Raw genomic sequence first — 27,012 nt, forward strand, 5'->3', positions numbered from 1 at the left:
TCCTTCCTCCCTCCCTCCCTCTCTCCCTTTCCTCCTCCTCCTCCTTCTTCTTCTTCTTTTCTCTCTCTCTCTCTCTCTTTCTCTCTCTCTCTCTCTCTCTCTCTCTCTCTCTCTCTCTCTCTCTCTCTCTCTCTCTCTCTCTCTCTCTCCCCCCCCCCCCCCCATCATGTTGTTCTGGGATGTAAATATTCTTCTCTAAAATGTAATATTCTCTTGTGGAGGTTTCCTTGGGGTCTCTGGGAATAGCCTTCATTTCAATTCAGTAATCACCCCAAATGCAGCCAGGTGTTAAACTCCAAATCCTTTATTGTCTCTTTCCTTTTTTTTTTTTTTTTTTTTTTTTTTGTCTTCTTTCCTGTGGCCTGGTTAGCTTTGTTATAGTCCAGATCCTTTATTATCTCCTTCCTGGGACTGAACAGCTTTCTGGAGAGCCTTTCAGTCTGTCCTTGGTTCAGAAAGCTTGAGCTCCTGCCTGCCTTCTCTGGCTTCTGAATCTCCCGGACTGAATCCTGGTTGAGGCTCCTAGCTTATCTATACTCTGTTAAAGGTATGAATCTTGCATAACTGTAGTAAGTACTAGGTACATGTACTGAACTAGAGAACTGTTAAAGCACCACGCTAAACTAGATAACAATTGTCTCTATCAATTCCACTGACTTAGCACCTTGCTTCAAGTTCTGGCCCATAACACTGGGAGACCTATTATCTTTATATTGTCTTTATGCATCCTGTATTTGAGGTCAGTATGTTTTGCTTGCAATAATAATCATGTTTTCTGTTTTTGTTTTTTGCTTCTCTTCTCATTGATTGTCCTTTACTTCTACATAGTTGCATTCCCAACCTATTCTATTTTTTTGGTTTCTTTGATAACAATTGTCATCACAGATTCCAGTTTTTTTTTTTTCCTAATTCTGCTCATTATTTTTGCTCTGTGAGCCGTAAATTTTGCCGTCCTGGTACTAGCAGAGAATGACCATGTTGGTGCTATGGGGTTGTTTACACTGGCACCAGCAGTTCAGCGCTCTGTACCATTTGTCCTGTGGGATTACAGCTGCTCTCTTTCTGTTGTATCCTGGATAAACTTCTTCTGCCTGGAGCTGGGGCCTCCATGGCAATGGAAAGAGGGAGGGAAGTTTGCTGTCAGCCTGTGTCAAGTCCTTGGATCTGTTAGAACAGCCTAGCTGTCAATAGCAGAAGAGGTATGGGAGGGGAATTAAGTAAGCCCATTAAAATTTTTATTTTAAAGTTTTTAAATGTCTTTAAAAAATTTGTTTTAGATTCTAGGTGTCTTAGATAATGAAGAAAACTGAAGTTGCTTTATGTTTGGTGCATAATTTTTGTTTTGGAGAGGTCTGAGAGATTATGGAGAATAAGAGAAAATATCTCCTCCATTTCGGTGCTTCCATTACTTGGAAGTCTCTCCATTAGATTGCAAGTTCATTGAGGGGAAGAGTTATCTCTCATTTGTTTTTGTTTTTGTTTTTTTTCTTTTTTTATTCTCAGAACAGCACAGCACTTGGCACAAAGTAAACAATAAATGCTTATTAATTGGTTTGCTATTCTACTTCTAAATTCTACTAAGTATGTAGGATTGGATAATCCTTTCTCTTTAAAGAGGAAATTAAAATCCATAAATATTAAGTGACTTGCTTAAGGCCCTACAGGACTAGAACCCACTATTTTTTTTTTTTTTTTACTCCAAAACCTGTTTTCTTTCAAGCACTATCTCACACTGCACTAGTTCACAAATTATATATGGTAGAAGTGGTATTTAAAATCCCAAAGAAAGAAAAGGAATGAGCAAGGTAAAGAAAATAAATTCTGGAGTGAACTGAAGGTATTTTATTAGTTTAACAAGAATTTATTTTAAAATCCTTGTGTGTGCACAATCTTGTACTAGGATAATAATGGAATGTACTTTGTAAAAGACAATGTAAGAAGGAGCCTAAGAAAGTAAACCTTCTTCAAATACATAGCTTTATAGACATGTAAAACAAACTGTACCAGAATACAAAAAAGGCAGAAAAGGTACTAAATTTTAAGTTAGCAAAACTCTGAATTTTAAAGTATATCTTTTCTTTCTGGAATAAATATTTTTTAAAGTGGTAAATGAACATTTAATTAAAAAAAACCCTTCAAAGAATATTTTAAATGCAGTAGGAGAGTTTATTATTTAAAGAGTTCTTTGATGATTTCTTTGATAATGTGAACAATCACCCTATCCCTTAATTTATCTCTTTTGTAAATGATAATTTTTCACATATCTGTTTTTCTTTCACTTGGAATGCACCTATACCTTTTTCTTTGAGCACTCCCTGTATAAGTGAAAATTTATGCACTTAATGATAGTTTTTAGCACACGCTGTCTATAACTTCAGCCCACCAGAGTAAATGCTTTTTTATAATCTCTTTGTTGCTCACAGAACATTATAATTCTGGCAGTCATGAAATCCCATGGATTTCACCTGTTACAAATTTTATTCTGCCTGAATTAAGCTTTAAATGCTAATCCCTATATAAAGCTTTACACAGGGTCACAAATATAGTAACCAGAACTTGAATCCACTCCTCTTCCCAATGTAGTGCTTCTTCTATTACATAAGACTAAACTAGTTTAGGATATAGAATCTCCCTAAAAGTCCAGACCCAAACCTGCTAATGAGGTCCCTTAGATATCACAACACAACTTATCGATACTTCCCTTAGGCACCTGTCAAATATTATTTCATTTTATGGTTATTGTGTATGTCATATATTTTCGCAAATCCAAAAACTCCATGAAGGCAGGGACCACATCTCATTTAGTTTTTATATATCTCACCAGTTCCTAGCACAGAATTCTGAACATAGAAGGTTCTTAATAAATGTTTATTGGCAACCTCATTTAAAGGATCAGTAGGAACCTTACTGTTAATTCTAAATCCAAGATTACTATCACTATTACGGTCACTGGCAAAGCAAATTCATATATATCTTTCACCAAGTAGTTCATGTAGTAATGGTATAACTGATAGAGTAGCCTACATTTTTAACCAGTATTCTAATAGTAAGATTTCTTTAAAAAAAATGTGAATCATGCTATATTTCTACATGAGCTTATAGATCACCTTGCAAGATCTTGTGGACTATTTATCTTTTTCATTAATTTCTTCTGTGATTTGGGAAAACTGAATCTTCTTAGCCCCAACACTGACAAAATAAAAACCTTGAAGTAAATGAAAATTTCTTAAAAGTTATTTTTGAGGTATTAGGATCAAACATTATCACAAACTGATATCAATTATGAGGGTCACCTGACAGTGAATGAATGTTGGTTTTAGTATAGAGACCTGTATTTAAACAATGGTCCAAGATTTACTAACTGATATCCTGGCAAAATCTGTGAGACTGTTTTCTTAACTGTTAAAATGGATCAAAATACTTGTATTGCTTACCTCACAGAGTTATTGGGGGGGGGGGAAGAGCACTTTCTCAATATCAAATCACTATGTAGATGTGAAATATGACTATTTTACAGAGTTCAGCCCTTTACTTAATATTATTTACAGTAATAATTCTGATTATGGAATAATTTAAATTATACTCAGGTTCTCAGATAACACAAACGTGGAAGATATAGGTAATACTAAAAAATTATATTAAATAACTGGTCACTCAAAAATACGATAAATTTAAATACTCCAAGCATTAGGTATAGGTGGGGCCCCGAAGCATCTAGCTGACACAGAGGAAGAGTATTAGATGTGCCATCAGGAAAGCCTGAGTCTAGGTCTAGCCTCAGCCACTCGCAAGCTGTATCACCCTAGGCAAGTCACTTAATTGCTTCTTCCTCTACAAATTAGGGATAATAACAGCATTGCCGTGAGACTAAAATGACATGATATTTATAAAGTGCTTTGCAAATCTTAATGGTGCTATGTAAATGACAGCTAGTGTTATTATTATTATTACTACATTATCTACTTTTGGGACAACCATTTCCACTACCTTATCTGAATTATAGTTATCTACTTAAAAATACTTAGCAATTGAGCTTTATTATTATTATTATTATTATCATTATTATGACCTACTTAGATGAAAACAGACTATTAAGGTTTAAGGACTGCAGAAAAAACTCCAATATGTGGATCACAAACCAAACATTAATCAGGACACAGCACTGTTATTAAAAGTGTGTGTAATATATTGAAATACATGAATATGTGACCTCAAAGAGCCAGGCAATAATTATTCCATTCTGCCTGGCACTTATCAGTTCCTTTTTGGATTGTATATTCGGATCTGGTCTCTCCATTATAAAAAGCATGAGGACACTTGAGAGGGACCACAGAAGGGCAGCAAAAATAATTAAAAGGATAGTTTACTTTATTTAGCCTAGAGAATATAAGGATAAAAGGTTATCTAATTGTCTTTGGGTACATGAATATTTATCATAAATAGATCTAGAACAGTTATCCTTCTGCAACTAAGTGTGCAGAGAGTCATACGAATGATGATTTGGACCAAAAATGGAAATGAAAACTGAAGAAGGCTTTGAAATCTCTATTCCAAAAGACAATATGGGCAGTGACTTTGTACTGGTTTTCTTTTTCATCTCTCAAGTAGTAATAAGTCCTTCTATATGCTAATTATATACCAATAACTCAATACTAACAATGACATAGTCTATAGAAGATGCTACATAATTACAAGACATGGTTCAAGCCATTAAAAGGCATCCAGACTAGTTGGGAAAGCAATACTAATAACAAGTGAAACAATTAGACAATAAATGCAATAAATACGACTTAATAGCTGTTCAAAAGAGGGAGAGATGGGGGTGGTCAGGAATAATAAGGAAAATATTGTAAATAAGGTAGTACTAGAGTTGGATCATAACAAATGGGTGAGATTTGGATAAGTTGAAGAAGAGAAAGCAAACTAAGTTTGGTTAACATTCAGTGTTAAAAAGAATGCATATAGGAATCAACATACTACAAATGAAAAACAACAGTACACAATAAGGCCTGATAGGCAAGGTTGGATTGGATGCTGGGGGGCATTAAAAACTAGGCAAGGGAGTTTGCATTTGTCATTGCACCCAAAAATTATTGTAGGCTCTTGAATATAGCAGGGATAGAATGATGGGTTGTGTTTTAGGACTGGTGAAATGTAGCCAAGATCCTTTGAAATTTGTAAGGATCAGAATTAGGCATTGTTGTTGCAGGAATAATTCTGGTATAAGATGATAAACATTAGGGCTAAAGTTACAGCAGTGGGAATGAAGAGAAAAGAATGAATTTAAGGTACATTTAAAAGGAAAAAAAATGTGATGAAGGAGAGGAAGGAAATTCCAAGTTCTTTATCTTAAGAGACTTAAAGCATGGTGGATTCAATGCAACTCAACAAACATTTACTAAGTGACTACTGTGCACTTAGCGTTATGTAGCACTATTGGCATAAATTAGGGAGTGAGGGGTTAATTTAGGGGAAAAGAAGATAAAGTCTAGTTTTGGACATGCTAAAACTGAGGTTACAGGGTTGTAATGAGTTGTAATGTAAAATGCTTAAGGTTATAGCATTTTAAAGATGGGAATTTAGAGATTATACCAACCCCCTTAATTGATAATTGAGGAAACAAAGGCTCACCAAGTCTAAGGTCTCCTAGTTGATTAGTGGTAGAACTGGTAATATAACTTAAATGTCTTGATTTTATTTGGTAAAAGGAGCTGATAGGGGACATTCAAAAGGAGATATATCATAGGAAGCTTATTGAGAATTCATATACACCTTCTTTCAAGAAATTGGTATCTATCACTATTTAAACAATACCAAGTTGTGCAACTGGGAATAAACATAGACTGAAAATGGTCTACAAGAAACAAAGAGGCACTGTATATAACAAAACTCTGAGATTACTCCCAATTTACCTGATATCTTGTTTGTACATAGTTTGCATAGTTGTCTCCCCCATTAAACTGGAAGCTTGAGAGCAGAGAACTTTTTTGTTTAAACCTCTCTTTGTATCCCTAGAATTTAGCCTAATGCCCAGCACATAGGGAGCACATCCAAAAGATGCTTGTTGACTTGAACTGATCTTTACAATTTCATATGCAAGTGTATTTCTTGTTCTGTCTACATTAAAATGTTTATTTTTGTTGAAAATTGTTTGTAATAAAATAATTTTTTAAAAGTTGACTCTAGATATTTGAGATAAGCCAACAGCTTTAATGAGGCTATGAATTTGACTTTTTTTTTTAATGCTAAATTGTGTCATATAGGTTTCGTTTTCTAATAAAAGGAAATATACAAAATTCAGCTGCACTTATAACCTTCTTCCTGGAACTAAAGTCAAGTAGGAAGTTTGTGAGTGGGTTATGTAAAGGAAATTGGGTAACATAGCGGAAAGTATCTTTAATTGTAGGTTTACAAAAGATAGACAAAACTGTGTTCAAACAGATGATTATATATCTAAAAAGGCTAAGAACATAACATTAAATTGTAATTCAGTGAAGGTATTTCTGTAGGTGGCCAAGATAATAAGATCCAGATTTTTTCGTTTCTGGGGATTTATCAAAACACACTTGAATCAAGGTGACTCATTACCTGAGAGATCTAATAGACTCTCAACTATCAGATGCTAAAAATGAACCCTTGAGAGAATGAGTTTCTTGAGAACAGAACCTGACAAAGTCAGAATTTCAGGATTGGATGGGAAGTCATTGGCTATTGAATCCAATATCTGAATCCATATCTGAAAAACAATCCCTCTTTCATCAAACCTGACATGGAGTCATGGAGCTTCTGCCTGAAGACTTCCAATAAGGGGATATTCACCCTTTCTCAAAGCAGAACATTTTACTTTCTCTCTTTATTTCAAGCTGTGCCTTCTAGGGCTAAATAGAGCATGCTTGCTCTTCCACATGAGAGCCCTTCTAATAGTTTGACACAGCTATCATGTTTACTTGGCTTCTCGCTCTAGTCTCAACAACTCAAGCTCCTTTTAACTGATATTCATTGGCCTTGGATTCAAGTCCCTGTACCATTATGGTTGTTTTCCTCTAGGTGTTCATCATCATCTTATCAGTATTTCCCCTAAATTGTAGCACCCATAAAACTGTACTCCAGAGAGGTAGAAAGCAGAATATAATACTCATCTTATTACTGCAGCCCACACTAATCATTCCTCAATCAAACACCTTCTCCTTCATTTATATTAACATTATACATTTTAATATTTAATTAGTTTTGATTTTTTCATTTCTATCTCCCCAGAGAGGGGAATAAGAAGAAACAATGATTTATACAATGGAGTCACTTCATCATTTATGCAAAGTCAAAAGAAAGAAGGGAGAAGGAAGAAGAGAAGAAAAAGAAGGATTTTAAAATGGCAGGGGCTGGTGGCTGGTCAATGAGAATACCCTAAATTCAGAGTAAACTTGAAATTAGAGAGCTGGTCATGATTTCCTCAGTTGTTTCAGTTCCTCCCCAAGGCTCTCACACTGTTAAGCATCACTTACTGATTCTGATTCATTCTGATTCAAGAAAATGCTCCTTATCATATTCATTTTAGGTAGGTTGATGGCACACTTAATCAAAGAGATGGCCATAGTTGGCTTTCCCGCTATTACCAGTCAAACACAAGGCCCCTATTGTGTTCCCTTTACTTCCTTGAGTCCCTTCATACCTCATGGTGAAGCAAGATTTGAAACAGTTATGTAATAATATTATCAACTGTAAACATGATCACACTGATTGTCAAGCCCTATTTCCCTCCTAATTATCTCTTTTCTTGTCAGTCTTTACCCCTTTTTTGACTTCTATCTGAATAGGTCTTGCCTGCTCATTTTCTGATAGTGTCCTTACCCATCATTGTGGGATGCAACCTTTGTGGAGTTGCAGGTGTTTTAAGTCACAGCTGAAGATGACCCAGAAAATTAAGTTCTTGCCATCAAAATCAATGGTAATGTCAAATGGTTCAGCATCAGAAATGATGGTTTTACTAGTGGAAGTGACGTTAGAGAAAATACATCCCCCATTCACTTTGTTGCCACATTACAGACTGCAACCTCCCCATCCAAATTGTAGCTGAAGTCTTCTATCTGTGTTATCATTATCTGTTAGAATGGAAGCTCCCTGAGAGCAAGGCTGGACTTTCTATTTGATTCCCAGTACTTATCACAGCGTTTTGCACAGTTTAAATGGTTAATGACTGTTTTATTCATTCGCTCATTCATTCACGAGTTTATATTAGGGGATGAAAAAAAAATTATCAGTTAATTATTTCCATAGCAACTATCTCAGATTCAACTGCTGTCTGATACAGATGGCCTCCTTTTAAAAAAATAACTAAATCCCCTGTCCAGCTAAAAAGGTTTAAAGATACTGTACTGTATTGACTTTATGGCCAATACAATATGACTATACTCAATTTTCCCCTTATGGGACACATATGAAGTCATTCTATTGAACAAACTGATGTCTCTTAAAGTATTTAACAATGCTTAGGACATAAGAGGCAGTGAAAAAAATCTGATTAATCACCCTGGAGGAAATTATTCCAATAGAATTGTCTACAATGTGAATATCTATTATGTGTATGTGTTCATATAGATGTTCAGTCATTTGGCCTGTGTCCGACTCTTCATGATCCCATTTAAGGTTTTCTTGGTAAAGGATACTGGAGTGGCTGGCCACCTCCTCCTCCTCTTAAAATATTTAGTTTCCTTCAAAGCTTGACTCAACAGCCATGTTCTTTATGAAGCATTTCATATTCCTTTCAATTCCTAGTGTTTCCCACTTAAATTACCTTGCATTTACTTTGATTAAATTTTGAATATGCTTATATTTGTATATAATATTTCTCTAAAGATACATAAATATCTTGTAGTTGGGGGCAATTTCAATTTTGTCTTTAGATTTCCAGTGCTTACCACATGTTATTTAGAATTTTTTTTCCTGAGGCAATTGGGGTTAAGTGACTTGCCCAGGGTTACACAGCTAGGAAGTGTTAAGTGTCTGAGATCAGATTTGAACTTGGGTCCTTCTGACTTCAAGGCTGGTGCTTATTTGGTTATTTTTAATCATGTCTAAATCTTCATAGCCTCATTTGGATTTTTTTTTTTTTTTGGGCAATAACAGGTTCTTAAGTGGTGCTTACTGATAATAAGAAAAAGCATTTATATCATACTTTAAGCTTAGCAAAGTACATTACTTATATTAACTTATTTGATATTCACAATAACCCTATGAAGTAGGCGCTTTAAACATTCCCATTTTACAGATGAGGAAACTGAGGGACTAAAAGTTTCAGTTACATAGCAAATAAGTATCTGAGGAAGGATTTAATTCAGGTCTTCTTTTATAGATTAATGAATTTGTGATGTCATCCATAGGGACCTCTTCTTCACTAATATAGATAACAATAGGGCCTTTTCATTTTGAGTGATTGTTTTTATATTTTCCCATGAATCTCCCAAGGAGAACCTATCCAACACAATACAAGCCTTCTTCTGGCTCTTTTGAGATTTCTACCTTTGGTTAGTTTTATTTTTTGCTAGTAGTGTATTAAGTCATTTGTTAAAGAAAAAGTTCTCAGATGAATAAAAATTACAGTTACACTGACATATATAGACAGTTGTAGATACCCTAAAAACTCTTATTCTTAGCACTCCTTATGTTTCCCTCTCTCTTTTTAGTCATGCTGTAATCAAAGGTACCACACAAAACCAAGAAATTTTTTTCTATTTGAATCTCTTTCATGGGTGTCCATGGCCAAAGACTACATTTCTTAGTAAACAGCTTTCTGGTAAAATGCTATTCCGTAGACGACAAGCTAGGCCCTAGATAGCTGATACAATCAGCAAGATCATATCAAAAATTTGTTTAACATTGCAGACACAGGTAAAGTTAGTAATCTGCTGGCATGGCCTTCAAAAAGTCAGTTTACTTTTATGTTACAACAAGGCACTACAGTAAGAATTTTGTAGAGAATGCTAATAAAAGGGAGGAAAAGACCTATTTGTACAAAAATGTTTAATATCACTTTATTTGCAACAATAGGAAATAATGGGCAGAGGCATTGGAGCTGTGAGTTTACAGATATAGACAGCATTACCTCCATCATTACAGGCTGGCACTTTCTTTGCAGTTTATAATCTTAGAGAGTTGCCTAAAACACTGAGAAATTAAGAGACTTGCCCAGAGTCATACAATCAGTATGTGTAAGAAGCCAACTCGAGCCCAGCTGTTTTGGCTTCAAGGTAAGTACTCTATTTATCTATTGTTTCTCCTATTCAAATATTGAAATAAAGTAAATAAATTATAGAATATTTTGTAATGGAATATTATTATCTCATAAATAATAAATATAAAGAATACAAAAAAATTTTGGAATGTAAAAGAATAAATATATCAAATTAGTATAAAAACATATATGTTGAACATGACTACAAAAACACAACAGAAACAAAACTTTATAAGAATAAGGACCAAAAAAAAAAAACCAACCCACCTATTAGGGACAATGAGCCAACAAAATGGTCAATGTTACTTTGTTAAATTTTTTAAAATGTCTATAGTTTGAAATTTGATGTTTCAGTTGGGATTTTATTTCTTATTTTCTTTATTTAACCATTGTTATTTGTTAAGTTCTATTAAATTTATAACAAAATATTTAAACAAAAATTCCACCACTTCCCCTTATTTTAGAGGCAAAGAGAATTTGACAATTGATAACAATATTCTCATTGATTTAGTAAAAAAGGTCAAGAATTTTATTTGTTATATATAAAATTTAATTAATTTTTGCTTTCAATAATTTTATTGGTGCTTTTTTAAAAGTCTAAATTTGTTTTTAAACTTCATCATGAAACTTCCTTAATCTTTTTTATTTTCTTTTTTTTACCAGTCTCATCAAAATAATCTATCTGATAATGATGAAAATTGAGTGCCTGTGAAAAATCACATTTTTTTCAATATTGTAAATGGATCTGATCATTTTTAAAGATCCACTATCATTACGCCTACTCATTGACAGTTCTATACTGATTTACATTATTGTCTTAAATGTTCATTTACCTTCTTTTTTTGCATTTTGTTCCGATTCTCTAACCAATCATCCATTTGTTCTTCAATTTCTTCTATAGAAGTTCCATGATCATAAACAGGTTTATATGCACTGGGTTCCAAAGACGTATACATGGGAAATTCTGGCTTTGTTTTTTTAACTTTAGCTTTCTTTTCCTCTACAAAAAAAGAAAAAAAATATTATTAAAGTTTTCTTAGAATATGAATTATTTCTAATATTTAATTCTTAGATTGTATCTAAGAAGCACATCTAGGTAGTCTACTTTAAAAAAAAAAAACAAGTTCAGAACTAACTTTTATTATTCATCTATGATTACTTTACATAAATAAATTGATAGAGGAAAAGATCAGAAAGTTATTATAATAGAACCAAGACCATTTGTAAAGTATTTTGAATTTTCAAAATACTCTCTTCATAGCTTTCAATATTCCTTTAAGATATACAGGACAGGTGGTGATATTCCCTTTTTAATAAGGAGCAACCAAGTTCCAATGTGCTAAAGAACTCATAAAAAATGTAAGAGTTAGTGGCAAGGCTTTAGGACAATATGGTTCCCAACCCAAATTCTACAATCCAGTAAAAAAAAAAAAATCCAGTATTAAAAAAGTACAGAAGGTAGTTTTATTTACTAAGAACTGTACCAAAAATTTTGTTAGAAATCAGTTTACTGACACTAGGAAAAGGTCTGCCAGAAAAGTCATCACCAGCACAAGTTACCCTATGCAACTGCATCGACTGGACAGAGATATCTGCAAGGTTCTGTATACAGAGGAAGTAAGAGTAGATAGCTCCTAGGAGAAACCTCCAGAGTCATTGGATGAAAGCAGGATGATATAAGTAATAGTTTAGACACAGCAAAACCAAGATACTGGGACAGTCTAGGTACAAGGACTCCAAAAATAACTTTCATTCTATCCTACAATGCTATATAGACATCCTACAGATTTGTCTTGAATCTCAAAGCTTTGGGATGTCCTAAAACATATCACTACTCTTAGAGTACACAACTCTGAGGAGATAAACTAGAGAAATCTAAAAACCCCAACTAGAAAGGATAATCACAACAACTTCAAGTAAAACTTGGTGGGGGGAGAAATGGATTTTATATAAGAGTTACATGAATGGCTCCAATAAATTAAACAAGAGATTTAAAAAAATGAAATAAAGACTCTGGAGCAAAGAATTGAAGGGAAAGTAAGTAGCGTAGTACAGAAAGTGGCAAACTTTACCAAAATATTAACTCTATTAGTCTCTAAAAAAGAGATCAAGTAAAAATCAATGACTTCACGAGATAGCATGAAATATCAGAATAAAATAAAAGAGATTAAAAGAAAAGACTATGTAAGAATTATACTATCAAAAACAAGTGACTTTGAAAATAGGTCAAAGATAATTTAAGAATCCTTGGATTCCCTGAAAACATTGCTTAAAAACCAAAACCTAAACACTATATTTCAAGAAATTCTAGATGAAAATTGGGATCAGTTGGCAATGTGAAGATACAAGAAACTACCAATAATCTTCTAAAAGAAAAGAAAATTACCAAAAAGGAAAATTTCTAGGAATGTCAAAATAAAAACCCAATACTTCTATATCAAAGAAAAATATGCTGCAAACATCTAGAAGGAATGAACTTAAGTATCAAGAAACCATAGTTAGGATTATATAACAACTGACAACTTCAACTCTAAAGAAGAGAAAAGCTTGGAATATAATATTCCTAAAGGCAAAAGGTAGAGTCTTACAACTAAAATATTTGTATAAATAGGTGCAAGAAATAGGTATTCATTTTTAGATTCCTATTAATAAATCACCCTGTTACTGCTAATTTAGGTCTCAAAGAAACATGTTGGAGCCAGTAAATGGCACAGAGACCCTAAGTTCAAACCCAGCCCTAGACACCTAATACTTACTAGCAGTTCGACTCTAGGCAAATAAATCACTTAACTCCAATTGCCTCCCTCCATCCCCCCCCAAAAAAAATCAAAGAAATATGTTGAAATAGATAATTATTGTCTTGAAATTCATTTGGCTTTTATTTTAAATATGCTGATACAATGCCTTTTACTACATATGTGTGTGTGCACATACATATAAACTCATACTTCATATTTAACATTTTTTACATTGCTTATGATGCCATTAAACACAACACATTTTCTGTTTGTCTCTTTTTCCCTAATGGTTTATCTTTATCTTTATTTTTTGATTTTTTTTCCATTTATTTATAAAATAACATTATTAGACTAGTTGCTCTTAAAAATCCTTTCCATTGGATTTTATGATCTCCTTTTAATATGTTATTCAACTTAAAGTAGATTTATTCAATGCTGATTTCAAACAATGCAGTTATCACAATTTCTTGAGGGAAATTGATGGTGATAGGTTCAGGAACTATATTTTCCCTAAAAGTTACAAAGATGATCAGGGATCTTCTAGCTTTCTAAGAATTAATTTGCAATCATTGCTTCTCCATTCAGATTTATATAAACTAATGTGGGGAAAGGATATGAGCATTTTTGTAAGCTGTTGCCATACCTCAGTGAAGTATTATGAAACTCTTCAGTGTTTATGACCCCATTTGAGAATTTCTTGAGAAAGATACTGGAATGGTTTGCCACTTCCTTCTCTGAATGATTTTACAGATGACTGTGGCAAATAGAGTCAAATGATTTACCCAGGATCATATAGCTAGTAAGTATTTGAGGCTAGATCTGAACTCAGATCTTCTAAGTCCAACACTTTATGCCTATACTACTACCTAGTTATCCTATGAAGCTCTTGACCACTTAAGCCCTCATTTTTAACCTATGCAATTCCTTGGAAACTTAGAGTAATGATAGTGACCCTATATGAGCATAGACATACAGAGTGTTTGAGCTCTTACTATTTAGAGAAGTATTTTTCTTTTTTTCCCCTTTTTCCTTTTCCCAATTATATGTAAAACAAAATTTTGGGGAGTTATCCACATACATTTTTTTTTACATATTTCCATATGAATCATGTTGGGTAAGAAGAATCATAACAAAAAGGAAAAATCATGACAAAAAAAAAAAAAAGAAAAAAGTTAGCATATCATGTGTTGATTTACATTCAGTCTCCACAGTTATCTCTCTAGATGCAGTTGGTGTTTTCCATCCAAAGTTTATTGGGATTACCTTGGATCACTGAACTGCTCAAAAAAACCAGGAATACAATGTACTCCTGGTTCTGCTTGTTTCAGGTAAATCTTTCCAAGCCTTCCTAAAATCAGACTGGTAATAATTTTTTTTTTTAAATTAAAGCCTTTTATTTTCAAAACATATGCATGGATAAATTTTCAACATTAACCCTTGCAAAACTTGTATTCCAACTTCTCCCATAGATGGTAAGTAATCCAATATATGTTAAACATGGTAGAAATATATGTTAAATCCAATATATGCATATTGCTTGCTACACAAGAAAAATCAAATCAAACAGGAAAAAAATGAGAAAGAAAATAAAATGCAAGCAAATCTCAACAAAAAGAGTGAGAATGTTATATTGTGAACCATACTCAGTTCTCATGGTCCTCTCTCTGGGTGTAAATGGCTCTCTTCATCACAAACTCATTGGAACTGGCCTGAATCATCTCATTGTTGAGGAGAGCCACATCCACCAGAATTAACCACTGTATACTCTCGTTGTTGCCATGTATAATGATCTCCTGGTTTTGCTCATTTCACTTAGCTTCAGTTCATGTAAGTGTCTCTAGGCCTTTCTGAAATCATCCTGCTGATCGTTTCTCACAGAAAAATATTCCATAACATTCATATAACATAATTTAGCCATTCTTCAACTGATGGGCATCCACCCAGTTTCCAGTTTTTAGCCACTACAAAAAGGGCTGCCACAAACATTTTTACACATACAGGTGGGTCCCTTTCCCTCCTTTAAGACCTTTTTGGGATATAAGCCCAGCAGAAACATTGCTAGATCAAGGGTATGAACAATTTTATAGCCCTTTGAGCATAGTTCCAAATTGCTCCAGAATGGTTGGATCTGTTCACAATTCTACCAACAATGTATCAGTGTCCCAGTTTTCCCACATCCCCTCCAACATCTGTCATTATCTTTTCCTATCATTTTGGCCAATCTGAGAGGTGTGAGATGGTACCTTAGAGTTGCCTTAATTTGCATTTCTCTAATCAATTGTGATTTAGAGCACTTTCTCATATGACTAGAAATGGTTTCAATTTCTTCACCTGAAAATTGTCTGTTCATATCCTTCTGGTCATCATTTTTTATAGAACAATAATATTCCAATATCATAACTTATTCAGCCAGTACCCAACTGATGGACATCTACTCATTTGCCAATTTGTACTACCACAAAAGAACTATTTGTTTGTCTCTTTTGGTTGAATACATTTTTATTGTTGTCTTCCTATTTTTGCTTTTTTTTTTTTTTTTTTTTTTTTTTTTCAATTCAGCTATACTCTCAGAGAAAAATATATCTTCGAACATACTTAATGAAAGAAAAGGAAGACTAATGAATTGGTCTGCATTTGGGAAAAAAAAAAGAAAAAACAAGTTAAAAATCCTTTACTCACAAAAAATAAAAATTTTAATTGAAGAGAAAAACAAAATTGGTAATAATCATTTCAAAGTTTTTCTTTTATTAATATTTTTGTTTTATGATTATATTCATTCTTGAGTATTTCTCCTACCCAAAATTCTTTTTCCTTACATTGAAGAATCATAAAAATTTAGTAAAAGCCAATGAACAGAGATGCCCCCTATTTATATACAACAATCATAGCACCCTCCAACTTTTAATGAAAGCAGTGAGGAACGTTTTCTCTTCTATTTTCTAGGGTCAAGTTTATTAAAAAAATAAATATTAACGTGACAACCCTATTTTTCTTTTTAAAAATTCTCAGAAATGACTATTTAAAATTAATCAAATGTAAAACTTACAAAATTATGAAAAACTCATAACAAAAGAGAAAATGTAGAATTTAGCTCCAAACCAAAAATGGAGCAAGATATTAATGGAAATACCAAAAGAAAAAAAAATGCCCAATTCAGATTTATAGATGAATTCTATCAAATATTAAAAAGTATATCAACTTCTTATGCTATATAAAGTACTGATCAAAATAAAACAGGATGACATTTTACCAGAGTCTTTCTCAGAGACCAATATAGATTTGATTCCCAATTAAGGAGAGATAAATAAAATTTTAAAAAGACATGCATACACGATTATTTTGATGAGTATTAATAGAAAACTATTAAGTGTAGTTTTAGCCTAGAGATATAACAATGAATTAAACATTACTTTTACTCTGATCAGGTTAAATTGTTATTAGGAATATAAGGATAGTTCAAGAGTAGGAAAGCAATAAATATAAAGAATCATCATAGCAAAAAATTCCCCAAATCTCATGACTGTACCAATAAATGTGGGAAAAACTATCGAAAAAAATAGTATTTTAGGATAAAAATGCTAAAAAGGATTGGAATAAAAGGATCTTTCATTAATATGATCAAAAGTATCTAAAGAGAAAGCTTAAAAATGCATAAATAACACAAAGCATAATCTTATTTGCAGTAGGGAAATACTGAAAGTTACCTCAGTAAGATCAGGGATAAAATAAAGATAATCAATGTTTCCATTATCATTTGAGGTAAAGCTGGAAAGATTAAGTATGGCATTAAGATAAGGAAAATAAATTAAAGAATAAGCATAGTCAAAGAGGAGGAACAATTATATTATTATGTATAGATATGAGACAACTCAAGAAAATTAACTAAAATTAACAGCATTATTAAATTAAAGTGATAAAATACATTTAAAAATCATCAACCTTTTGTAATGTTGCTAATACAATCCAGGAGGGAAAGTTATGAAGAAAAATTATTTTTGAGGCAACAGCAAAACAAATTAAATAGCTAGAAATTAAGCTAATAAGACATATGAAAAAATATAAAAATAATTAGACAACTTTTACAACAATAAAACAACAATTAAATAACTGGGGAGTACCCTAGTCAATGATTATGATGGCTTTATATTACTATATTGAAAATGAAGACAACTTAACTCAAAGGAGTAACATGTAATGAAGGTAGAAAGAAAAGTGTAGGTCTTTTAAAACTAAACAGAGAAGTCTAAATTGTATACTAGAAGCAATAAAAAGCCACTATGATTGGTTGAATAGGGAAGATAAATGGTCAGTTTTGCAGTTAGGAAAAATTACTTTTGTAGCAGTATTTAGGATGGAATAGAGTGATAAAGTTTTGAGGCAAGGAGACCAATTAGGAGGGGCTTGCAAAGGTTAGATAGTTGATAGATTGTGAAGATAGACATGGTAAGATCTTGCAACTGACTGGATGTGTAGGAGAATAAAGAATCTAAAATAAATGTCAAGATTACAAATCTGAGACATACAGATTATGATGCCTTCAATTGAAAAAGAGAAGCATGGAAGAAGGGGGAATATAGGGGAAAAGATAATCCGTTCCATTTAGATAGATTATGTTTAATTATGTCCCTGAAGACATGCAGTTTGAAACATCCAATAGGCAAATGATAATGTGGGACTGAAGCTCAGGATGGGGCTAAGGCCACAAATAGAGATCTCAGAATTACCTGATTAAGATGAAAGTTAAATTCATGAAAGCTGATAAGGGAAAGAAGGAATAAAGAAGAAAGAGAAGAACAGAATCATAAGAAACAGTTGGGAGGTGTGATTGAGATACGATTAAGTAAAGGAGATTGAGAAGGATCTCCTAAAACCTATGTACCTCTACACTAGGGCTTCTGAAAATTCTTTCACTCATGACCCGAGTGATTTTTCACTCACTTGGGAAATTTTTACATGGCCCCATCTCACATCTGAGCTGAGGTGTTTCTGGCAACATTCATATTTGAGCAGTACAAAGTGATCATATTGTGTAGTTTCATGATGCAAGTGTTGCCAGAACCACCTTGGATTCATTAAATATTTGATTTTTAATTAATTAGTGCTAATTTTTTGTGACACTCCCACACAACCTTGTGACAACCCTGTATAAGGTTTTGAACCACAGTTTAAGAAGCTGGGGTCTAGTAGAGATAAAGTATCCAAATCAATAGGTATACAAATCAAACACCCATTGATTATGATTTATTACCAATAAATGTTTGATTTAAATACCTATTTTATATACCACACATCTAGAGTCATGTAAAAATTCCTCAAGTAAAGCAGGGTCATGAATAGAAAAAATTTAAGAAGCCCTGCTCTAGAATGACCGGCTCTATATGAGTACTTTTTATATTTGTCTTCTTCACTAATGTTTCCATTTTCTCTTGAGGCACTTCTGGGGCTATAGTTTTAGAATTCAATGTGGTTATTTGACCATCCTTGATAGTGAAAAAAAGTTTTTTAAAACAAGATAGAATTTTTACATTTTTTCTATCATTACGTTTGAAATTTAATTCATAAACACATCTGGGATGCTTAGTTTGGTCTCTAATGAAACTTTTGACAACTTGTTTTTCTTTGAGAATATAAATTTTCTTCCTTCCTTCCTTCCTTTTGCTGGGGCAATTGGAATTAAGTGACTTGCCCAGGTCACACAGCTAGGAAGTGTTAAGTGTTTGAGGCTGAATTTGAACTTAGGCCCTTTGGACTCCAGGGCCAGTGTCTTATCTACTGTGCCTTCAAACTGCCCAAAAGATATCAATTTTCAATTTGTTTTTTGCATCCCCAGTGCCTAGCACTGAGCCTGGCATACAATAAGTACTTAATAAATGCTTATTGATTAAGTATTATTTTATGGAGTGATGCTGTTCACAATCTTCTACTACTCTTCCCTAGGATGTTTTACAAATGAGTTAGATTCCAAACTAGAATTGTAATTAGTTATCACCACTCTCTGCTTAAAAAGAATTTTAATAGCTAAAACAACATCTGGGCCATTTTGGACTCCTAATTATGGTTACTGATTTCTATAAGTTAATCTTCAAGAAATTGTTATGAGTAATGTTTACATATCTGCCTCTTTTCAAATGTCAATAATCAGTCAGTCATTGAACATTTATTAAGTGTTTACTGGGTAGTAAGCATTACACTAAGAGCTGAGATATTTAAATGGGTCAAATTCTCTTTTTTTTTTTTTTTTTTTTTTTTTCCCTGAGGCTGGGGTTAAGAGACTTGCCCAGGATCACACAGCTAGGAAATGTTAAGTGTCTGAGACCAGAGTTGAACTCAGGTACTCCTGAATTCAAGGCCGGTGCTCTATGCACTGCGCCACCTAGCTGCCCCCTAAATGGGTCAAATTCAAGCTGCCATATCTTTCTTCTCATTTTCTCTCTTAGTTTTATATTAATCTTTAGCTTTGTTCTGCTAAGAAGAAAAGGTAAATGTGTGCTGTTCATGCAGTGAGATGGTATTGGATAATCAATCCATCTGAGTGGGCTGGTGTTTGTCCCTCATCTGAGACAAGTACAGTTGATGAGCTAGGAATTGGGACTATTAAGTAAAAGAGAAAGGGATTAAGTTTGATTGTATTTAAGAGATTGAATTACTTTCAACAATCTTAAACTACCCCTCAAGTTATAAACCTCAATATTTGATTATAAAACTTGAATATTATAGTCTCTCAAGAATCAAAATAGCATAACATAAAAGACAGTGAAGATTCATTTGGCAGGCACAAGCAGTCAGCTACACATTTTCAATGATGACCTACATGTGAGAAGTGGTATAAGGCCTTAGTGTCAAACTCAAATAGAAATGGGGACCACTAAACTATACATAAGGATCCCTGTGGATCACATATTGACTTAAAAAAACATATAAGACACAAGAGGAAGCAAAGAGAAATTGGACAAGTCTGAACACAATGTATAAGTATTTATTAGATATGCTTTCTTGAAATGGCAATTTATTGCTTTATATTTTGAATCCATTCATCATGTTCTGCTGTACACATGGCAATTTTTTTTCTTTTTTCTATTTAAGCTCAAAATAAAGTTTTTTTTTTATTTAAAAAGAAAACCACATATGAATATTATCTATGTTTTATTATATTTTGATTTACTTGTGTTTTAATTAGTTCTGGCTACACTGCACTGGCTACGGGACAGGCTGTACTATTATGAGCCATGTGTCTGATAGTCTTGATGTATCAATTAATCAATCACTAGTTGGAGTAGAGAAGGAAAAGGTTCTAGGCCTGAAGGACAGCCAGAGAGGATGCCTCTCTTGAGGGCCACCTAGAAGGAACTTAGCATCAGGACTTGAATAACCCAGAGTTATTCAAAGGTTGTTTCTCTTAATTAGAAATTCCATTTCCTCAATTACTGCATTTTACTCATGCAGGCATAGGTACCTTATGCATGAGGATTTTTTTTCTAGTACTAGGATACAACAGAGTATAAAGCTTAGCAATATAAAAAGATCACTCATCATTAAGACAAAAGGTTAGTGTCTCGAACACAAACAAACCCAAGAGAACCATACCAATGATGCTAGAAGCATCCCCTAAAATAACACAATTGGATGTGTCAAGCAATAAATTCATAATTGCAACAATGCCCCCAAAGTGTAGTATTTTGGAATTATATAATTTGATAACAAAAGCCTCAGATGTTATTATGCATTATTGATAAAAATGAATTAACAATTATGAGATGTAATTTTGTTGCTATTTTCCATCTAGAACTTCTATTATAATTCAATAGAATTAAAGCATAATTTGTCTTTTGTTTTATTTTGCCTTGTGGACTAGGATTACTGACTTTGATTACGTATCTGGCACAAAAGAGGAGGATTTCAGATTGAAAAAACTTCCTAACATTTGAATATGGCTTTTACTATAAAATAAAGCACAGTGAAATCCAAGTTAAGATTGTCCCTGGAGAGGCATGCTCAGCTGTTACTGTTAGGTAAAATTTAGTGGGGAAAAGTAGAGAAAAATGGCCTATTTCTGAGAACGTAAATTACCTACAAAATGGAAACTAGATGTTTGGCCTCGGTTTTTACCACATTTCAGGACTTTGTCAGTCTAGTTAGACAGCTCAGACAACAGTAAAGAGGCTAAGAAAAAATTATAGAGCCAACTAATGCCTGTCACACAAAATTTGGCTATTTTCTTCTATACTATGGGAAGAATATAAATTAGTACACTCAAAAAGCTGCACTTTTATAAATTCTCAAGTTAATATAAAAGTTGCATCTTAATAGGTATTTGTAATTTAAATTTAAAGATTAAAAAAAAAAGACAAAGACCTAAGGAATGCCAAAAAATTATCTGAACAGACAATTTTGGCATGAGGATTTCCCAAAAGGATAATATTTACTTTTCAAGAAATTACCTTTTTCACACCTTTTGTCCTCTCTAGCAAAAAGCCATAATTTTAATAAGACCTTCATGCTGCATTTTCTCCAATTTGCAAATTATATGGAATTCCCCCTACACTGTTCTGCTTCAACCCTCAGAGAATATTATACAATCTCAGCAGTAAAGCAGACAGACATGAGGGCAGATTAGCAATTAGGTCATGAAAAACAGGCAGCATAAAACAGCTATTGCTAATCTGCATGAGATGCATTTACTCAATTAAGTAGATGGAAATGTTATTATGAACTCAGTATTCCAATGATGGTCTTTAAAATTAAGAAGGATGGGGGCAAATGAAATGCACACTGGGGGATTTTCGGCCTTTATATATTAATTCTAAAGTATACAATGCAGAACACCATAATGAAGTTAACAAAATTAATTAAAAGATTCTTTGCATGTAACCATTGGAGACTAAATTTTTAAAAAGCCCAAACACATGACAGTTTTTGACATTATTAACAGTGAATGTGTCTGTTCTTTAATATCCTTAACACTGAATCCTGTCACCTTCTCTAAATATACAATGGATCTCAGAAATTGGAGATGAAAAAGCCCCACTAAGTATTCTAAAGTCCTAATAGGTATCCAAAGCCAAGCACTAGGTTATTGTCATGTTTTTGTTTTTGTTTTTTGTCAACAACATATTTCTGAATACTTACTTCACTCAAGGCTCTATTGTAGAATTACTAGTTTACAGTCTTTAAAGTTAGTTGGTAATTAATATAATTTTTAAGCAGGTTTCCTAATCTTGGGGCATAATAACATGTCCAAAAGAGATAAAATAATCCAATTGTAATAGAACAACTGGTATGGATCCAAATATTATGAACTATTTTTTTGCCAAAGGAAAAAATTTAAATGAAATAATTAGAATTTTTAAGGGGAAAAGCCCTTTAAATATATATATTTTTAATGACTACAAAGTTTGGAAAGTCTCACTAAGTTATGGGTATAATTACATTTTGTATTGTTGCAACTTTTTAATTCCTATTTATGTGTTGGAAAGTATTATGAGTATTTAAGTTCCTATATAGAAATACTAACAAAATTATTTGCTATACCCTATATCTAGAGGAAATAAGTATTGTCATAGCAAAAGGTACCCAAACAAGTTGTTAAGAGAAAAGGAATAAAAATGATAAATTTTACTGAGCAGGGAAGAGATTATAAAGAAATGATACTAGCTTTTAAATAGAATTTAAATTTTGCTTTTCTTATTTAGCTTAGAGAAAATGGACTAATTCCCTTAAAAAAAAAATAACCCGATAGAATTGTGAAGAAACCTAAAAGTGAGGAAACCCATTCACAACTTATCTACACTTTCTCATCCTATCCTATAAATTCTAAGATGTGCTAGACTTCTTCTGCATCTTAACAGTAAGTATGTATCAATGCTATAATAAAGAACAGCAAGCATTATCATTCGTTCGCTTATGTAGAAAGATGAAATGCAAAAGGAACACAGATTCCAGTGCAATACCATAAGCTCATTTTACAGATCAGAAAAGTCTGGCCCAGACAGTTGAAGTTACTAATAACACAGGTAGTTTCAGGCATATTCATTCTAACATGTATTAAGTGCCATGTCTGTGGAAAGTCTGTGATGTATATTTGGAAACAAAGACTGTCCTTGCCCTTAAGAGCTCATATTCTACCAAGGGGAAAAATATGGACACATATAAATATACATAAAACATATACAAAAGAAATAAAAGGCTTATTTTCCCCCTTGAAAAAGGAGCTACTAGCAACTGGGCAATACAGAAAAGACTCATGTAAAAGGAAGTGTCAGAAGAGCTGAGCTTTGTAGGTAGACAGGGAAGGTAGCAACTTGAGAAAGTACATTCCAGGATGGTCTGGGCCAAGAAAGGTCTCAAGAGGGGAGATAAGATCCAGGTATCTGTACTTCATGTTTGGGTTTTTAAAATTTTTTTTTATTATAACACACTCACTGATCACCTTGGACAAAGTTAAAAATTTTTCTATTCAATGTAGTAATTTGGGAAAATAGCAATTTATGCTAAGCTTTAGCTTAAATACTGAGAGACTCATTTACTATAATGACTTCAGGCTGGTCATCATCTACACAATCAACTTCATTGTCTAATTGGAAACCATTATGATACTGATTACCTTTCTTGTCCCTACTTCTTAAGCCCTGCTCAGTCTTTAGGAATTATATATTCAATCTCAAATAAATAAAAAAGTATTTATTAAATATTTCGTATAAAAGCACTGGAGTAAGAGCTAAGACAGCTGCTGTTCACATGGAACTCATGTTCTAGGTAGGGAAAATGTGCACACAGAAATTTCAGTTTCAAGTCAGATGGAAAGACCCACTGGTCCTTAGGGTACAACAGATGGTAACTCATCTTTTTTAATGTCAGCTCCATTGATAAGACCCACATACATTTCTGAAGTTGAATCATTTGACAATGCCAAGGACTTTGGGGCAAGGATATTTTTTCCCAAGGTAATGTAGTAGGTGTGACTTTAGCATTGTTTATTAAGTAGAATATTATGTTACTTAGTATCTTATTTTAATCTTAGTATGTTATTTCTGTTTAAAAACATTTTGTCTTATACTTATTTTCAAGTTAAATTATAATATAATATAATATAATTGGGAGATATTTAACAAAACAAACAGAATTTCAGTAGAAGATAGATGATGTTCACCTGTGGTTTTCTTTGTAACCAGAAGGGATTCTTCTGTAAAATTTAGTAGCCTTTGTTTCTGTTTGAATTTGCTAACACTGACTTATAGTGCAGAGAGTTTGAGTGATTTCAAGTTACTTGCCCAAGGTCCTATAGTCAGCATATGTCAGTGATGGGATTTGAATCCGTGTCTTCTTGCTCTAAAGGTGGTTCCCTGTCCACAATGACATGCTGCCTATATACATATGTGTGTGTGTCTATGTGTGTTTGTCTATATATGTATACATACATACACACACACACAAACAGAACATGGGTGTACACATGTACCTATAGAGTAATCACATAATGAACAAAAATGGGGAAATACGTGGAATTTAGGGCAGAGCACTAGCAGTGGGGAGACGGGATGGGATCAGGAAAGATTTCTGGCAGAAGAAGGTTTTGCTTGAGCTAAGGCCTGAAGTAAGGAATTCTCTCAGGAGAGGTAAGAATGGAACGCATTCCATAGAAACGCATAAAGCTGGGGAATGCGTGTGCTGTGTCTGGGGGAGAGAGAGGAGGCCCACTCCACTGAGCCATCGAGTGAGAGCAAAGCGATGAGGCTGGAGAGACAGGATCAGGGCCAGATCATAAATGGCTTTCAGAGCATACAATGGATTTCATGTTTTGGTCTTTGAGGCTCTGGGGAGCTGGGCTCCAACCACAACCACAGCAATTTTACTCGAGGTCTCCAGGACATGTGTTTATTGGATAAACAATTACACCTTCAAATTGGCTCACACTGTGCTCTGACAGGCCCGAAAACAAGTTTCTCTTGTTGCCCAGCTTGTTCTGAGCAATAGATTCGCATCTCCTGCTCTGAGCTTCTTTTCAGTTTCTTATTTTCAGACTCATCGTTGGTTGTCCCTCATCTCTCATAGCAGTAGTTTTTTATTGGGCAGAAGGACAAACAGACCTCACCCACTCAGGAATAGATGATGAAAAACTCTTTAGCAGTTCCGGTAGATAGACCTCCATGTGGAAGACTCCCATTCAGCAGATAGGAAATGATTAAAAGGAGCTTCCCTCCTTGGTTATCAGGTGCTAATTGCTTTGGCATTCTTCCTAACATTCTGAGATCAAATCTGTGAGTAGTAGGGATACACAGAGCAGCTAATATTTTCTCTATCCCCAGGAATGTTATTTTAAATGTATTTGTATCTTGCCTACTGTGCTTGACACCATGGGAAAATTTTAAAATTTTTTAAGAGAAATAAAAATTAAAACTAGCCTTAAAGTCTTATTTAGTCTTGTTTAGGAGGTTTTTTTTCTAGACAACCAATCCTCTACATCTATAAGTTTAAGAGAAGGTAGAATTTCCTTATCCAGGAATTCCCTGTAATAGTGGGATTCTAGCTCTAGTACCTACCAATTAATCGAGAATCTCAGCATAGTATGCAACTAGATACATGGAGATGATGACTAAGAAATTAATTAAATTAAAAACCTGCTTATTAAGTTCCTGGTGCACAAAGCATACTGTGCTAGGAATTTGGGGAGATACAAAATTTAGGCAAGAAAATTCCCTGCTCTCAATGAACTTACTAGTGAGATAGCAGACACAACAATGGCAATTGACATGTGATAATTGCATCACAGAGTTGTAAAACAAAGTACTATGGAAAAAAGCAGGGAGAAAATTGCTCCTTTCAAGGGAAATAGAAAACCTCAATGGTTTTTTAGGCTTAAGAGATGGGTAAGAATTTAGAGGCAAATATAATAGTGGGGTATAGGTGTGAGCAAAGATAAGGTGAAGGAGACTAAAATGTTGGGTCAAAAAAAAAAGAAATATAAAAGAAATTAGTGTAAAGTTTCATAATTGAATTCAAATAAATTAGCCTTCCAAATATAGAATAGGGAGGGCAGGTCTGAAAAGGTCTCTAAAAATCATCTGGTATTTCAGTGGACCACTGTATCAGTTAATAGTGTCAAATAACAGCCCAAAATGCTAATGTGATTTTAGGTTGTGTTCAGAGAGAAAAAGCAGCCTCGGACTAGAACGTGGGGATGAGATACTCTGGGTGGACTGTTCTGGTTAGATCACAGCTATGGGAGAACCTCCAGAGGAATGTGGCAAGGATTGCAAAAGGTCTCAAGTGTGATCACTTCACAGAAATGAGAATGTTTGGTCTATAGATGAGAAGACATAATAGGGGGAAAAGCTATACTTGTCTTCATATACTTCAGTAGAAGAACTACCTTTTTTTTTTTTTTTTTTTTAATGCTTCAAATCATCTAGTTTATTAGGTAGAAAGAGAATACAGACCAGGTACAGGATACCTAATAACTATGTTCTGAATCCCTGCCTACTTCTGCTGATCAAGTAATATTGCTTCTTTTAAAAAAATTAATGTCTTTTTATTTTCAAAATACATGCAAAGATAGTTTTCATCATTTACCTTAACAAAACCTTGTGTTCCAAATTTTTCTCCCTTCTTCCTCTCCTCCCTTAGATAGCAGGTAATTTAATATAGGTTAAACATGTGCAATGGAGAACTGCCTTTTGAAAAAGAGAGGATGGATTTGCTCTGCTGAGCCCCAGAGGGCACTGCATTGCTAGGAATAATGAATGAAAATGGTTAAGGAGGAAATTTAGAGGGAAAATATACTAACAATAAGAGTAATCCAAAAATGAGCTGCCTTAAGAAGTAACAATTTATCTCATGTGAGTTCTTCAGTAAAAGGTCAGATGAAGAAACTTAACTTGGGATATTGCAGAGGCACAGAGTAGAGCAGATGACTTCTGAGAACTCTTCAATTTCTGAAACTTGATGATTAGATAGATCGAGAACATTTGAGAACTTTCACAAATTTTTGAATTACCCACCTGAATTTGAGAGACTATGTAGGCATTCTCATTAATTACAAACTTGGGGAAA

The 27,012-nt window shown here is 33.5% G+C and overlaps 1 protein-coding gene across 2 annotated transcripts in view; it reads right to left on the minus strand.

Moving 5' to 3' along the window:
• Positions 1-27,012, minus strand: part of DNAJC1 (DnaJ heat shock protein family (Hsp40) member C1) — a 268,260-nt gene that overhangs the window by 106,266 nt on the left and 134,982 nt on the right. For both annotated transcript variants that reach the window (XM_074266897.1, XM_074266898.1), the window contains one exon: positions 11,062-11,228. In XM_074266897.1, the coding sequence (XP_074122998.1) occupies positions 11,062-11,228 (167 nt within the window). The remainder of the gene's footprint in view (positions 1-11,061; positions 11,229-27,012) is intronic.

The sequence above is a fragment of the Sminthopsis crassicaudata genome, chromosome 5 (genome assembly GCF_048593235.1).
Source record: "Sminthopsis crassicaudata isolate SCR6 chromosome 5, ASM4859323v1, whole genome shotgun sequence".
Classification (NCBI taxonomy): domain Eukaryota; kingdom Metazoa; phylum Chordata; class Mammalia; order Dasyuromorphia; family Dasyuridae; genus Sminthopsis; species Sminthopsis crassicaudata.